Raw genomic sequence first — 16,867 nt, 5'->3', positions numbered from 1 at the left:
TAGTTATATATGTAGAAGACCAGGCTGAATTACAGTAAGTGATATAAGGGTAAATTAAGGTGTAGTACAGAGCAAGCTTAGTATTAGATGATAAATAATATCTTGACCTAAATATGACACCAACTGACTTAGAGATTAACTAACAGAACAAAGGCTTACAACATATATTTTTCTCTAATTTTTCATCTGATAAAAGAAGGCAGGCCAGCTCGTCAAAACGAAGAAAATTCGCAAAAGCAAGCAAACAAACTGAGATTATGTCATGTAATGTAGCTCAACATACAACTAAGCGCTTAAAGTCTGTAACGTTTTCAAATTCTCTTTGGCATTCTCGTAAGTTAACAAACATTGAGCACGTGCCAAAACTTTCTTCACCCAGGGATGGTAAGTGGACGTCTATTTGCCTGCAATGTGGTGGATCCACGACTGTCAACAAAAGACGCTGGGGGAGGCTGTGTGTTGGCTGAGGACATCAATGCCATATGTTCAGAGTAACGTGGGAAGAAGAAGCCGAGAAAACTTGAAGATGATGTAGGGTGACCCACGCCGTCCATCTGTTGTAGATGGAACAGTATTTCGTCGACGTGTTGGCAGCTTTGTCGGCGAGAGCAACGTCAGGGAGGGACTCCACAGGAGAAGATAACGCCTCATTACCCTAACCGAGAGATGGAATTCTGGAAAATTTTCCAAATCGTCGAATTGAAAACTTCTGAAAATAATATAGAAAACACGGGCACAGACAAAATAATTTATAGATCAAGGCATAACACAGCACAGACATTACGAAACTCGTCGACCGCTTGAAGAGCGAGACCAAGATTAAAAGCCCTTGACATTTCACACCTATATAACTTCCTGACACATTCATCATTCATTCCCATTTCCACGCCCACCATACCAGTGCAATTCCCTGATTAAAAATATAAAACCAATATGAACATAATTACCTACTACCGTATTTATTCGGTTAAGCGCCCTGGGCGCTTATTAAATTTGTGGACCTTGAGGGTGGGCGCTTATTCGAGACTGGGCGCTTATTAAATTGTCACCATTTGTAACAAGTACTGTGTTTTTTTGCGAGAAAACAATGTGTAACAACTAAACGTGAAGGTGTACGCGTACGAATGCTGATTTTTTTAAAAAAAACTCGGTCTTTGAGATAGTTTCTTAATAGTACTTAGTCAATTTTAATCTCGACTTCAACAATGATCAAAATTCCTATTGTGTCCTCATTTTAGGGGGGGTGGGGGTGGGGGTGGGCGCTTATTCGAGGCTGGGCGTTTATTAACTTTTCCCACCTACAGGGTGGGCGCTTATTCGAGGTTGGGCGCTTAATCAAATAAATACCGTAATTCCACAGTCAAACTAAGGGAAATAGTTTACACAGTTGCTATTTACCTTTACCTCGCATTGAGATTCTACAGTTACCTTGGCAACATCTCCGATTGGCACTTTCCAAAACTTACCACCAGGCATTGCCGTTTTCACTCCACGCAATCTGCACTGGGACCTAGCTTTAGTAACGTCTTCTTCAAAGAAGCTGACTGATACAATAAGACTGATGCTCGGTGAATAATGTCACTGCAAAATGATCTTCGAAATACAATCAGTGCATTTATTTGTACAGCTAAATACGGTGATAGTGCATGGGTCACCCTCACCTGTACGTGGAAATGGAAAAAGTTAACAAAAGAACACCGTACGCAATTTGTGGAGATAAATGGCCGTTTTCACACTAGGACAGACAAGTCGTCCTTAGTGTGAAAACGGGACGGACACGTTTTTGGCCGTACAAGTCGTCTGAATTTGTCCGTCCACTTGGCCGTCTGAGAAGACGATTTTTTCAAAGACGAATTGGTTGTCTTGATGGACAAGTCGTCAAAAAGCCGTCTTAAATTCACACTAGACATACAAATCGTCAGACGACTTAGATCCGTTTAGACGATTTGTCCGTGTGAAAACGTCCAATGAATCATGTGTTGTTTAAGTAGAATGAGCAGTGTAACCCTGACAATAACAATTAGAAGGTTTTTTACAGGAAAACTACCGAAGCATTTCTGGTAATCAAAACAGAGGGTAACCTGCTAACAATCCATTGACAACAATAAGCTCGCACTCCAGACTTTTTTAGTTAGCCTTATTACTGACTGAATATGAAAAATCTATCAGCAGAAGCAATACATCGACAGAATTTGTCACTAACAGTTGTTACCTTTTATTGTCAATGTTATTGATAAGAACAAGGTAACAACAGCAAATGTACCGTCACTGTGTCTCATTTCGGAGAATACCGAAAAATGGAGATCCAGTGACGATATTAGCAAAGAGACGATTACAAATCGATTGAAAATATCTCTCTACGATCTTAAATCGATTGAACCATGCATCAAAAAGATGCATAACATCGACCGCGTAGCCATAGTGAATGATGCAACGATTTTTGACCGACTTTCACGATCAAAAATCGGAGCAAGATAAAAAATCCATTGACGATGTTGTATCTTGAGTAATGATTCAAGATCGCCAAACGATATGAGGTGACTTGGTGTGTGAATTTAACAATGGTTTAAGGCCAAAAAAAGGTCAAAAACCATCAAAAATCGAGACCGAGAAATCCAATTGGCATACGAGTCATCAAAAATGTAAAATGAATAGCACATTTTGTAAGACAATAGAAAAGTGAAAAATCAATGATAGATGCAAGCTATTTAGAGAGTCCAGTTGTTATTTTGCAGGAATCGCACATCTTTTTACGTAGCAAAAACCGCGACTAATGAATCAGGTTAACTGTCATGACCTGGTACATGAAGTTCAAATAACAAACCGTTTGATATACCTGTACAGACAAGGTCATTTCCACTCCAAGTTCCATTTTCTGTACATCTTCTGACTGTTGAACCAGACGCTTCGGATCCTTCCTTACAAGAAAACCTGCACACTGTGTCATATAACATCTCTGTTGTATTACATCCCGATAGCTCACCATTGGTCGGTGGCGATAACGTTTGGCACGTGACAGCTAAATAAAAAAATAAATCAATGGTTTGCGTGACTGTTACAGCGCGTTGGCGTCACGAAACAACGTGAAGAGGTTTCAGTTTGATAAAATGGCCGCCGTGGTCCGGCTACAGAACTCACACAGTCGCTTTGTAATTAAAGCCCATAACCCTATCAGAATGCATTACTTTACTACAAACCTGGGACTACAAAAGCCTTAGACATAATCACGGGATGAAAACATTAAAACAGACTTTCTTCCCAGAGTATTAGTTTTAGATAAGATAAGATAGATAAAATAAAATTTTATTGTACACTCCTTAAGAGGTTTTTCAGTGAACAATACAATACATGAAGTGAAATAAAATGTAAAATGTAAAATAGGTACACTAGTTATATGTTAATAAAAATAATAAAAAAAAAACAAATAATATATACCTGGACCTGTTGTAGTGTCTGGCGGTAATTTTGTAGTGTCTGATGTACCTGTTGTGGTATCTGGTGGACCTGTTGGAGTGCCTGGTAAAAAAAGGAAGGTATACGAATCCTTGGCGAAACCTCAACCATTACAACTACATTGACATATACAGTGGAACCCCGATATAACGATCTTCGATATTCCCGGTATAACGATGAATATTCCATTTCCGGACAAAAGTCACAGTAAAATGTATGGGACAGAACCCCGATATAACGATCTTCGATATAACGATATATATTCCCGATATAATGATGAATATTCTATGTCCCGACAAAAGTTACAGTAAAATGTATGGGACAGAACCCCGATATAACGATCTTCGATATAACGATATTCCCGATATAATGATGAATATTCTATGTCCCGACAAAAGTTACAGTAAAATGTATGGGACAGAACCCCGATATAACGATCTTCGATATAACGATATTCCCGATATAATGATGAATATTCTATGTCCCGACAAAAGTTACAGTAAAATGTATGGGACAGAACCCCGATATAATGATCTTCGATATAACGATATTCCCGATATAATGATGAGAATTTAGTGGACCGAACGTAAAATCTTCCCCGATATAACGATATTAGCAGTACACAGTCACAATTCAAGCAAAATATTGAATTTAATCCAATGACATAACAGTAATCGAGTAATCTCTAACGTTTCTAACAACACCTTTGTACGATGATATACGAAAATGATACTGTATTCTAATCCTCTTTGTCCGGTAAAAAAGTATATGTTAGGTTTACCCCAATATAACGATATTTTCGGTTATTTTACGGCCATATCGTTATATCGGGAGTTTCGATATAACGATCCCTCGATATAACGATATAATTTTACTGCTCCCTTGGCATATCGTTATATCGGGGTTCCACTATATATCCCATATCTATATAGTAAAATTATGCGTTATATAACGCGGAAAATTAGTGCAAATATAACTGACAATTTTTTTCATCATTGCCACCACCAACACCTCGACAATAATATTTATTTCCCTATTCCTTCTCCCTCTACTCAAAAGTATTATTTGTTTATTGTACCCCTCCTGTACCTCCTCCATACCCTTATTCTACCTACTCTTTTCCCTTCCTGTACCCCTACTGTACCTCCTCTGTACCTCCTCTGTACCCCTCTCACGCACTGTTTTGCTCCAGAAAAAATAAAATGAAATGAAACCGACAAAAGGCATTCATTTGACACTAGTCGTCATATTGAGGAGGCTTCTTCGTATCTGTTCGTTGTGCGAAAAATCCGGAGTAATCAGTTTGAGTTCTCATCTTGAAATTGTCCATGACATAACCGGGCAAAGAAGAAAAACGACTCTTAGAAGGGGCCAGAGTTTCCTGAGAATAAAAAATAGTATATTCTGTTATTCTTACAAGCGTCTTAAGCTGCGTTCACATTTAATCCGAAACATGTTTCAACTAAACATGTTTCACCTAAACATGCTTGTTATTGCATTGTTCACATTAAGTGTCAGTTTCAAACACGTTTAGTTTTATGCCTGGTGTGTAATTTATGCGGTTTCACGGTTCTTGCATTAATCTTTACACTTTATTTAACCGTAAAAATATAGCTCGAAATTACAATAAAGTTTCCATTTAATCTTTGTCTTTCTGTCCATTTTCAAGCCCTTCGATGAAGCAGGGCTTTTAAGCGTTTAGCAAGAAGACTGTATTGTGAGAATTTACCCTATCAATCAGAAACAGAATATTTTTATTTTGTGAAGTTTGTTTTTGCATTGCAATGCTGCAATGCTGCGCGCTTGTAGCAGCCGTCGTAAACTTTTGTGGCAATATTCTGCCAAAATTCTGCTTTCAATCCAACACCGATAATTCATATTGTATCGCTTTATTAGCCCATATTTTAAATAAACATTTGGTCACATAGAAAGCCCAAATTTGAAGCTTTTGGGCACTCGCCTCGTCACCACAAGTCCGCCATTTTTAACGTGTTTAGTCTGATCATGATTGAAACTACCTCATATAATCGGCTCGGTGTTTTTAATAAATCAGCCCAAGCTGGTTGACTGTTCCCCTATTACTGTATTCGTTTATGCTCACCCACACTTTTTACTTACTCATTTTAGAAGCGTTTGTAGTTGGTTTCACTGTTGAGTTCACGCTTGACTCAGAAGTTGAGGTAAGTGCAGTAAAGGTTGACGACGGAGAAATCATTTGTGTTGGGTTCGCTGCCTGTGACGCGGAGGGCAATGCCACAGACGTAGATGATGCTGCACTGGGCGATCCCACAGTTATTGTCGCGCTGGGCGATACCGTGACGGAGATCTTGCCTAAAGCATGTGTGATTGAAAGAACAATACTCCAGCATTAAAAAAGTAAATAAAAACCCAGCTCACGCAATTACTTATTATTTAATTATTTACAGTATGGCAATTGTTTCGGGACTGACTTTATCTGACAACTATGGGGTGGCCGCTTCATAGGTGTTCGACTGTAGTTTTAACAAATGTGCAGTCGGTTGTTGTTATTTTTTAACATTGATTCATTTGTAATTTTCCTTAATTAAATTTTTAATCTTGTACCTTTGTACAGTAATTGTTATTATTCTGGAGTTAATTTTTATATTAAACCGAAACATCACACGAAATACGTTTGAGTTTAAAAAGTAGTTTTAATGAATGTACAGTCCGTTATTATTTTTTATCATTTATTCGAATGTCATTTTCCTTAATTTGATTTTTAATCCTGTACCTTAATTATTTTTCCGGAGTTAATTTTTATCTTTTGTGTCATTGGGCAACTGGTTTGTCATCCTCGGAGACCCAGGGGCAGTTAGTGGGGGCGAGGAAAACGCGAAAATGCAGGTAAAAAATAGCGCGAAACTGCGGGGAAAAAACCGGCATATAAAGGTCTACAATCCTTTATGTGTATTACAATACATAGTTCGCTCGCTATCTTGCCTGTTCGCCAAAATGTTACTCTGGAAGAAACAATTTCGGCTCGTGCCTTCCATGGTCGAGAAAGTAGGAGGGTTAATGGCCATTCCTGCGGTGAAATGCCGGATGACAGCCACATACATTTATTATGCATACTATAAACAGTTCTTTGTTCAGGGCTTTGGAACGGCAACGCTTTGTTCAAGTCATTTCTTTATTTTGCTTACTTTCCAAAAGAGTTTTAGACTTCAAAAAAATGTTTACGATATTTTGGTGATTTAGTGCGTCAAGACGAAAAAAAGTAAATATACTTTTGGGTTTTTGTGTTCAAAACACGGAAAATCAAATGCAAGAATCACTGCTGCACGCTCTGCACGCGTAGCTAGTCGGCCGCTCGACACATCTGCCTGATTATGCGTGAAAAACAGTTCTCGTGTTTGTAGAAGTTTCGCTTCAGGCAGCGAATGATTCTCCTATGAAGTATCTAAACAAAACTTTAAACATCGATTTCCTCGACTTGCACATCGCAAACAGCACGCAAGTGTGAGGAAGGCAATATCCGAAAATATTTCTTCCCGAGTAAAATCTTGTAAATATAATTCGTATTTGAACACACGAAATGGACTGCAAACCTGCAGGCTGCCGATTGGGCAGAATAATACAAAGGGAATACAAAGGATTTTTCTGCCCAATCAGAAGGCAGTATTCAGAGAGCTTTTTGAACTGGTCTGGTAAGACTCTTTCCCCAGGGGCACCTTTAGTCGCTCCAACTTTTATATGCCGTTTGCCCCCCCCCCCCCCCCCCCCGCAGTTTCGCGCTATTTTTTGCCCGTATTTTCGCGTTTCCCTCGTCCCCACTGACTGCCCCTGGGTCTCCGAGGATGCTGGTTTGTCAGTTTTAATACTGTTATATGATTTACCGTCTATAAAGAAAGATGAATGTAAACTTCATTAATAATTCAAAAGAAATGGATCCAATGAAAAGGCAGGTCAAATGAATGAGTTATAAATCTCAAATAAGGATCGAGGAGCGACACTCTATTAGAGTAATTAAAACAACGAATATCGCATCATCCCTGACGAGGCAAAAGGCGAGTTCTCACAGTTTTGTCACGGGTACAGTGACAGACCTTGGTACAGATATATTTTTGATGAAAATTAAAACATATCGAAAATAGACGCGAGAATTGAAGTACCGTATTTATTCGATTAAGCGCCCTGGGCGCTTATTAAATTTTTGGACCTTGAGCGTGGGCGCTTATTCGAGGTGAGCGCTTATTCGAGGCTGGGCGCTTATTAAATTTTCGCCATATTTTAGCAAGTAGTACGTTTTTTTTTGCAAGAAAACAATGTATAATAATTAAACGTGAAGGTCTACCAAAGCTGAATTTGAAATGTTCATTGAAACTTTCAGTAAAAAAATAAAAATTCCCGTTCTTCGGGATAGTCTCTTAGTAGTATTTAGTCAATTTTAATCTCAACTTTAACAATAATCAAAATTCCTCTTGTGCCCTCATTTTAGGAGGGTGGGGGTGGGCGCTTATTCGAGGCTGGGCGCATATTAGCTTTTCCTAACTTCAGGGTGGGCGCTTATTCGAGGTGGGCGCTTATTCGAGGTTGGGCGCTTATTCGAGGTGGGCGCTAATTCGAGGTGGGCGCTTATTCGAGGCTGGGCGCTTATTAACTTTTCCTACCTACAGGGTGGGCGCTTATTCGAGGTGGGCGTTTATTCGAGGTTGGGCGCTTAATCGAATAAATACCGTATTTATTCGATTAAGCGCCCTGGGCGCTTATTATATTTTTGGAGTCTGGGAGTGGGCGCTTATTCGAGGTGGGCGCTTATTCGAGGCTGGGCGCTTATATAATTTTCACCATTTTCAGCAAGTAGTAAGTTTATTTTGCAACAAAACAACAAATATCAACAAACCTATATGTACCAAAGCAGAATTTTAACTATTCACTGAAGTTTTCTGTAAAATACTAACAAAACTCGGTCTTCGGGGAAGTCTGTTAGTAATACTAAGTCGATTTCAACTCATTGATACTCCTCTTGTGCACTTAAGAGTTTTGGGGGAGGTGGGTGGGCGCTTATTCGAGGCTGGGCGCTTATTAACTTTTCCTGCCTTCAGGGTGGGCGCTTATTCGAGGTTGGGGGCTTAATCGTCGAATAAATACGGTATGCACGGCCGTGCGTATAAAGATGTTGTGTGCAATTGCGTTTTAGTTCCGTCGAGTTTTATAGCTGTAAATTCCGTCGCTTACTTTCCGATAGTCTTGAAACTAGTGACGAACTTTCAATTTTTTCCCTTGGCGTCGACCTTTTAGCTAGTAAGACAGCAACCAAGAGCAACAAAAACGAAACAGAGCAGGCGCGCTCCCCACATTTATCCGACCATGAGCTGCAGCAAATTCTAGTGGAAAGGCATTCAACGGCAACTTTAAAAGGCCACAAATATTTCCGTGGCAACATTCAAGAGTGGTGACATTCAATGTGCGAATCGTGTCGAATCGTCAAGTGAATCGATCCTGTTTGGGTGTATTGGACATGGGTGAATCTTCAGGTTGAAGATTAAGTAAATAAAGTTAATTGAATAAACAACACCCGGGTTAACAGTATTTAGCAATATTATCCGTTACATATACAGCTGTCTATGGTTGAATTCTGTAGTTTGAAATGAAAATTGGAATATAATATTTTGATAACAAACCATCTATACGTTCAATAAAATTGAGTTAAATAAAGGAAAGTTTTTATTTACAGGTGTCCAGATTAATTTCACAAGGTACTGATTTACTGATGCAAAATGATATCTAGAGCTGAAATTAGCATTCTAATTTCAGCTACTTCTACTTCTACTCGTAAAAATAGTTAGGTTAGGGCAGGCAAAGAGCCACTCTTTAAATGTACTGCCCGATATACGGTGGCGGTGTGCTAAATGCGGTTCGAGATTACATTTCAGTTACTCTTCCGGTTCTTCTCTTCATCAGCCAATATGCTTTTCTCTCACAAACGTTGGATCACTCTCAAAGTCTTTTACCGACCCCATGGAGGTGATGCCAAGCCTTTGGAAGAACTTCAGACTTTTATTCATGGTCTCGATTTGTTACAACGACTCCGATTGACTAATTCGAAACGAAACGAAACGACTCAATAACTTCTATTCGAACGACCTTCTCGTATCCACCAGCGAACAACGAATGCAAAAGACTTTTAACTAAACACGAAAACTAGCATACTAATAAGTCAAAGTCCCGTAGGACGGAAAACTAATTCTTCCCTATGGGGCGCGGCTTAAACAGACATTCGCCGCAACACGATTCAACAGTGGAATTTATTATAGATATTTCCTGATTATAGCAAAGCATAGCCCTATTCTTTTATTACATAGCGGCAACGAAGTTGCGCGGAAACAGGAGTTAAAAAAAAACAAGCTAAATGGTCAACGCCAAGCGAAGGTAAGAATTTGGAAGTTATTCGCTGGTGTCTACCATGTAGTTGTTGTACCTGTTGTTACGAGGTCTATATGGAAAGTAAGTGACAGGTTGTCGCAGCTTTAGTACGTACCGCCGTGTATATATTGTATGATACCCGCCGTCCGATTTTGTACCACATGACTGTGTTTGACAAATAAGAGCGCGCGGAAATTAACCGGTGGCTTATAAAGAGTTCTACAGCAGCAGGCGAGCCGTTCTATCGTGTTTATCGTGATTTTACTGTACTATTAAGTATATACATATGCAACTACCTGGACAACCATACAGCTCCATCCTCATAGAAATGTGATTGTGCCACGTCCAGGGAACGACCCGAATGTAACGCACTTTGCTTGGTAAGCTCAGGGTGTGATATACAACAGTGTCCCTGTCAGTGTTTGCTGTAAAGATCTAAACAAAATGACATAAAAACACTCGCTTGTGGCTCGTTATTCTCGTATCCTCATTTTTTCTTTTTTTGAAGTATAACACACGAGTAAGGAGAACACAACAAGATTCGGAAAGCATTCTTTTAAATATCTCGAGCCAAGTCTTTTTTGTTATTGTATTAGATGTCCTTAAAATGATTTTTCAAAATTTCGTTTTAGAAATAGTGTCCTCGGTTAGTTTATCTAAAAGTAAATCCATTGCCACAAAAATAAAGGTTTTAACGACTCGCTGAATGACTGACTGACTGACTGACTGACTGGCAAATTTGGGTTTTTTGAGCGTTAGCAAGGCTTTAAAAGTCGTATATTCAACATACAAGTTTTCCTCATTGATCTCTATATGTTCCTTACAGTATTAATTGGGAGATTTTGTTCAAAATGAGGGCAGTTTCTCCTAAATGATCACCTTCGTAATTCTCACTATGTTTCCATATGATTATAAATTGGCAGTTTAAGAGAACATGTGATTCTCAACACTCATACCTTATCAGTGCTGCTTCCTGGGTCTTTGTAATTCAGAAAGGAATTCACATCATTGCTGTATTGTAACTTGTAACTGGTCACCCACTGGTCACCACCACCATTTCTTCCTTGCGTCCCTATAACCTTAACTGAGGTTACATCGCCAAGATCGACTTGAAGCCATTGATTCTGATTGCTAGCACGCGCTGACCAGCCTCCTTCCTTGCCTCCGCCGGCCTTGAAATGCAGTCTTGCTTGCACTGCGGCGTGGTTGGCGTCCCATTGCGAAGAGGCTGAGATCTGAGCGTCCTTGATTAAGCCACTTTCCATTCCAAGAGGTTTTTGACACACTAAGAGATAATGAAGGTGGTAAGCACAAAAAGGGGAGGAAGGCTCCAAGCAATAAGAGTACTGTTATACCTCAAGTCGCTATTTGCCAATGCAAGGAAACTGGAGTTAAGCACAGGCATCGGTAAAAAGACGTTATCTACCTATTTGCCTGCGCATGCCTGCCTGCCTACCTATATATATAGCTACCTACCAATCTACCGACCTACCTTCGTACCTACCTACCTACCTACCTGGCAGCATCTGCTTCCCTGCAATTCTTACCTACAATGGAGGTCAAAAATAGTTGAGACACTTGTGAAAAGGAGCATTTAATAGTGGACATCCTCTTAGGATTACATAAATGGCTTCTATACGCTGCCAAGTCCCCCCTTCCCAAAGCAATGTTGACAAACATATATGCCCTGATCTTGGTGTGTGAAATAGTCAATTCTCGACATTGCTTGGGGGGAAGGGGGGCTAGCAGTCATTTTGCCCACAATTGTCCAAGTGTCCCAACATTTGTCCCGCGCATTGTACCTACATACAAATAACAAGGATGAGCACCTTCTTTGTTAGTTCGCTGCAGTTTTCTTTTTGCTCCATTTCATTGCCAGGAGACTTGCGCTTTAATTTTATCTCAAATTTAAGTTGCTTGGCTTAATTTCTTACGCGAGTAAAGCAAGCTAAACTTCATTGCAAACAAATGTTCTATGATTTTGAATTTGTGACTTGCTCAGGAACTAAACAGTGTGGAATATTACTATTCATAACAGGATAAATATTCAGTACCATCAAGCTGGATTCTATCTTTAATGAGCTGTATTTGCTGCTGTGTCAAAGAAACATTGTAGACCTGCATCTGGGCGATTCTTCCTTTAAAGTACCTCCGATCGCCAATTCTAACCCCCATTCTTACGCTGTCTTGCGTTCCCAGTTGAAGATTTGCCCCAATGTTTAATGTTTGAACCACGTTTCCGTCAATCCACAGTTTGGCATCGCCAGAGGCGTGATCATACGAAGCACCGACAAATTTCCACCCATCCTCCGGTTTCAGAAGAGTGTGCTCCAAGGAGTTAGTATGCGAGTAATCTCTTTTGATGAAGCGAACGAAAAGCTTACCGGCCACTACCCAAAAATGCACTCCCCAGCTTCCACTGTTTTCATAGTTGAAAATAGGACCGTCCTGGCCACCCGGGTACAACCAGCAAAGCATCGTCATCGAGTTTCGAACGTCCAATCCGCCACCATTTGGAAACTCGATGTAGCTGTTAGCTGTTCCGGAGAATTCATAGGAGCCATCAATTTTTCCATCAGGTCCAGGAGCTAGGTTAACCCCACTGGGAACCCCCTCTCCTACTCGGTTGTTGATTTCCTTGGTGCCAGACGTGCCATTAAGAGGGTACAAGGCAACGGGGTCTGGAACTGGATCAGCGATTTGAAAATTTAGGACAATTGTACAAGAATGTACGAAATATACTATTTATTTATTAAGATTTCCCAGACAATAAAAATTTACAACTAAAAAGATAAAATATATAATAAAATACTAGTGGGAGGATAACAGCAGGGGGAAACTGAATTCCCATGTAAAAGCTGTTATCCTAGATAAAGCTAAAATTTACAAATAGATTTACTAATATACTAATGACCAGAAGAAAACTATAAATGCACTATCAGTTTATGAATTTAATGAGTCCATTCACCTCGCATTACCGTTTCGCCGAAGGAAAGTACTAAAGTGCAGTAAATATTTCAGGCATTGCCTCAATGTTTGAGCAATTTGACTTTGTTTGACCCTGCGGCAGTTGCGGCCTCTCTACAGTCGTCTCCTTCCGTCACGCGGTTTGCGGTCTTTGGAACCAGTATATATTTCCGTTGTAATATTACGCAACGTAATAACATTAAGACGTACAGCTCGCCAGACTCTTAGGCCAAACAAGGAACCACAAAGAAAAGCTTTTAGTTTTTAAAGGCGAATATTTAGGTTGCTCACAGCACAAACTAATTAAAATAACCTATAAATATACTTGTGGTGTCCTGACGGGTAAACACTACTCAGGGATACGATTTAAAAATCGCGTTGCGTTATTCTCTCAGCTAGTCCTTTTTCGCCGTCATTTATAGACTCAGGAGTAAGTTTAACGTGAATGACATTGTCCGGTTACTAGATAACAAATAATACATAAAACTGTTCAGTGCTTAAAGGGACACTGTCACGGTGATTTTAATGCTTTTCGGTAAAATGTACTAAAATTGGCGAATAGGTCTTCTCGTACATGAAATGAACCAAGTACATCAAGATGGAGATATGAAATAAATTGTTGTTGAAGGAGGAAGGGAGCCAGAAAAGATGTTTAGGTGTTTTTACAATCCACAAGGACAAAACTTGAAAATAATCAGCCTGACTTTTTCGAGTTGCTTCTCGCTTCAATACACTTCAATGGTGATTTTTTACAAAATTGGACCACTATTCGTAGTTTCCATGTCTTTAGGCTCTTGAGTTTTTGAAGTGCAACTGGTGACAGTGTCCCTTTAAGTATATAAAGTGATTATTTGCCTCATGCGAGAGGGGCCTGATATGGTAAGTTATGTTCCAAATCTATTACACTATTTTTTTTTTATAAGAATACAGTTTTTCCGACCCAGGCTGAATATTCTTATTTTTCTGCCGATTTTAGGCTGAAAATATTCTTATGAACATTCTTAGAAAATACCGTTTGACATTTCCGTTTTAGCAAGTATTGGGTAATCAATTACAAGTGTTTTGTGTCCAGATCTGTATCGTGTTACATTGTGCACGTGTTCCATCGCTTTTCGTTGCAGCCAGCAAGATCAAGATGAAATGGCCAAAAAACAAGGTGAAAACCCTAGGGCTATGGATCTCTACAAACCCTGAACTATCTGTTTCTTTGAACTACAGCGAAAAACTTGAGAAAGTTAAGGAAATGTTGGGATGTTGGAAATACCGCAGGCTCACCTTGTTAGGTAAAATCACTGTGATCAAGTCATTAGTAGTCTCCCAACTGGTTTATTTACTCTCTCCCCTTTGCTCAAACCACAATGTCATTAAGGAAATTAACAATCTGCTTTATAACTTTCTCTGGAACGGTAAAGGCGACAAGATTAAGCGAAAAGTCATGATAAACGATTTTGGTAATGGTGGCCTAAAAATGATTGACATTATCTCCTTTAATAAATCTCTTAAGACCACCTGGATTAAAAAATATTTAGATAACAGTAACAGCGGAAAATGGAAAATCTTCTTCGATATAGCTCTAGAAAAATATGGCTGCCAAAACTTTTTTTCTTGCAACCTCAGCGCTAGAGACACCTTAGCGACAATAACAACCTCTGATGCCTTTTTAAAAGAAATATTAGCTATTTGGGCAGAAGTTAACTTTGAGCCTGAAATAACATCTAAAGATCGTTTTTTGGACCTACCACTTTGGTATAACTCCCTTATAAAAATAGCAAACAAGCCAGTCTTTTTTAAAAAATGGTTCACAAAAGGAATAACCATGGTAAAACATCTTCTCGGTCCAGACACAAACACCTTTCTATCGCTAAAAGATTTCTATTCAAAGTATGGATTAGATCCTCGCCCCCTAAGTTTCTACGGATTAATATCGGCGGTAAAGTCCCTTCGGACTAAATCTAACTTCCAAGTTGCACAGAAAACCAACTGTGACCATGTGCCACTCACAACAAAAATTCTACAGGCCCAAAAGGCAACTACAATAGTATACAATAAACTGATTAGCAACAAAAGTCTAACGCCAGAATTAAGTCAAAATAAATGGCTAGAAGACTGTAACCTACCAATAGAGGATAATATAAATTGGACCGCTGCCTACGTCTTGGCTAAAAAATGCACCAAGAGCACTAAACTTATAGAATTTCAATTCAAACTCCTACATAGACGCGTGCCAACCAATACCTTCTTAACTAAAACAGGCCTAAAAGATAACGAAAACTGCAGCTTCTGTCACTCCTCCCCAGAGACATTAATTCATCTTTTTTGGTCATGCGACAAAACATCACACTTCTGGAAAGAAGTTATCAAATGGCTAGAAAACGTAAATGTACTGCCTAAAGACTATAACCTATCAAATGCTACTGCTTTGGGGCTGAGGCCAGACAATTCTCAATCTGCACTTTTAATCAACTACTGTCTTCTCTTAGCACGATATCACATATGGCTAGCTAAAACAAAGGAAATGTACCCAAACTTAACGTATTTCATATGTCTACTCAAATCTTATTGTGAAATAGAAACAAAAAGTGGAGAAATTAAAAAATGGAAACCTTTTGCGGGATACATATAGGTATGTTTAATATCGTTACGTCCGTGTTGTTTTCTCTTTTTTTCCTACTTAACTTTCTACTCCTAATCTCATGTCAGGAACATAGGTTACTGTTTTTTTTTTAAATATCTTAAGTGCAATCACATGCTTTTTCCTTATTTTAATAATCAAAGGTACAATGTCTCTTCCTTTAATTATGGTTATTTGCCTTCTTCTTTTCTCTTTGCCCTGTAGTGTTATTGTAATTGCTAGTAGTCCAAGTAGTGTTTTGTAAGCTGTATTTAAGTATTGTTAAAGACTGTTAGTAGTCTAAGTACTGTAAGTAGTGTTAATCGTGTACTGTAATCGCTGTCTTTTTTTTGTATGTATTGTTGCATTTCAATAAAAAAAAGAAAAAAAAAGAAAAAAAAAAGATCAAGATGTCGCGTCAGATAACACTTGGTCGTTTGGCTTTAAACAAAGCATTCCTCACAGAGATACAATGATACAATGAAGGAAATGAAAACATCTGATTTTGTTTCAACTAAAAATATATTTAATTGTATTGTATTTACAAATTTTCAACTCAAAATTATATTCTTTTCAAAATCTTAGCTCCGGGTTTATTCTTAAGATATTCTTAAAAAATCGCAAATTTCAGCCTCGATATTCTTATAAACTAGTTTCTTATAAAATAAAAAGAGTGTAGGAGAATTCTGCCGCCAGCACTCCATTTCCGTTTGGGTCATTGAAGTGAATAATATGTTTCTAGATCTTAACCGGTTGGTTTTGAGTATTTTTTTAGCTTTATTTATTTATTTATTTTGAGTATTGTAATTTTATATTTCCCGCACTCAGTGTCCAGTCACTTATTCGAGAACCGTTTAAGGGATAAACAATAAAGTTTTACACGCTCATCGGGCTTGAAATTCTTTATTTTTAGTTTTAGCTATGACTTCGATTTCCGAACTCAACCAAACTAAGTCGAACAACGACTTTCGATTTCGTTCCATTTGGTTGGGAAATCGAACTCACAAAAAAGTTCTGTGTTCGATTTCGTTCAGATGACCGAACAACATTGAATTTAATCGTTCGATGCAATTCGATTGAGTTCGATGACAAATTCGTTCGATTTTGCTCGATGTGATACGTCGAGAAATCGGCCAGAGTACCCGGATCGGCTGATCAATAGGCCATATTTCCTAAATAGTCACGACGGGAACATGATTTGGCAACTGGTTTGAGCAGTAACTGTCGATATTCAGTTCCCAAAAAAGCCAGCCTGTTTATATTCCCGAAATAATTTCGGAATGATTTCTGCTGCAACCTCAGACTGAGTTTGCCCTTGATTGACATATTTGTTGCTTAAATAAATTCTCATCATTCTTTCCCACTAATGCTACAGCCAGTAAATATGTGCATGAAATGTGTCCAAAATGAATATGTTATCAAATAAATTTCACCGCCATTAGATCTAGC

The 16,867-nt window shown here is 38.8% G+C and overlaps 2 protein-coding genes across 4 annotated transcripts in view; one reads left to right on the top strand and one right to left on the bottom strand.

Annotated features, from left to right (window-relative positions):
- LOC144628981 (CUB and sushi domain-containing protein 3-like) overlaps positions 1-16,867 on the top strand; it is a 732,439-nt gene that overhangs the window by 579,360 nt on the left and 136,212 nt on the right. The gene's annotated exons all lie outside the window — the stretch shown is intronic.
- Positions 1,158-12,526, bottom strand: LOC144629051 (uncharacterized). Of its 3 annotated transcripts, none has more exons than XM_078487220.1 (7): positions 11,895-12,526; positions 10,797-11,125; positions 10,137-10,275; positions 5,572-5,784; positions 3,436-3,516; positions 2,837-3,019; positions 1,158-1,656 (listed from the first exon to the last, which is right to left on the bottom strand). In XM_078487220.1, the coding sequence occupies exons 1-7, from the start codon at positions 12,322-12,324 to the stop codon at positions 1,652-1,654; spliced, it is 1,380 nt and encodes a 459-aa protein (XP_078343346.1). In that variant the 5' UTR covers positions 12,325-12,526; the 3' UTR covers positions 1,158-1,651. The 3 variants fall into 3 exon arrangements, with proteins under 3 accessions (XP_078343346.1, XP_078343344.1, XP_078343345.1); XM_078487218.1 differs by having other exon boundaries at positions 1,159-1,593; XM_078487219.1 differs by having other exon boundaries at positions 1,159-1,581.

Source organism: Oculina patagonica, chromosome 10, assembly GCF_052425735.1.
Source record: "Oculina patagonica isolate OP01 chromosome 10, crgOcupat, whole genome shotgun sequence".
NCBI lineage: Eukaryota > Metazoa > Cnidaria > Anthozoa > Scleractinia > Oculinidae > Oculina > Oculina patagonica.
The sequence above is the reverse complement of the archived record's forward strand: the minus strand, read 5'-3'. Positions and strand labels throughout refer to the sequence as shown.

Excerpts from the sequence above, each read along its gene's own strand:
- LOC144629051 (XM_078487218.1), bottom strand. The coding sequence starts at position 12,324 with ATGACGATGCTTTGCTGGTTGTACCCGGGTGGCCAGGACGGTCCTATT. Across the intron at positions 11,126-11,894 it reads AGATAGAATCCAGCTTGATG|TGTGTCAAAAACCTCTTGGA; the intron begins GTACTGAATATT and ends ATTATCTCTTAG. Across the intron at positions 10,276-10,796 it reads CAGGAAGCAGCACTGATAAG|ATCTTTACAGCAAACACTGA; the intron begins GTATGAGTGTTG and ends CATTTTGTTTAG.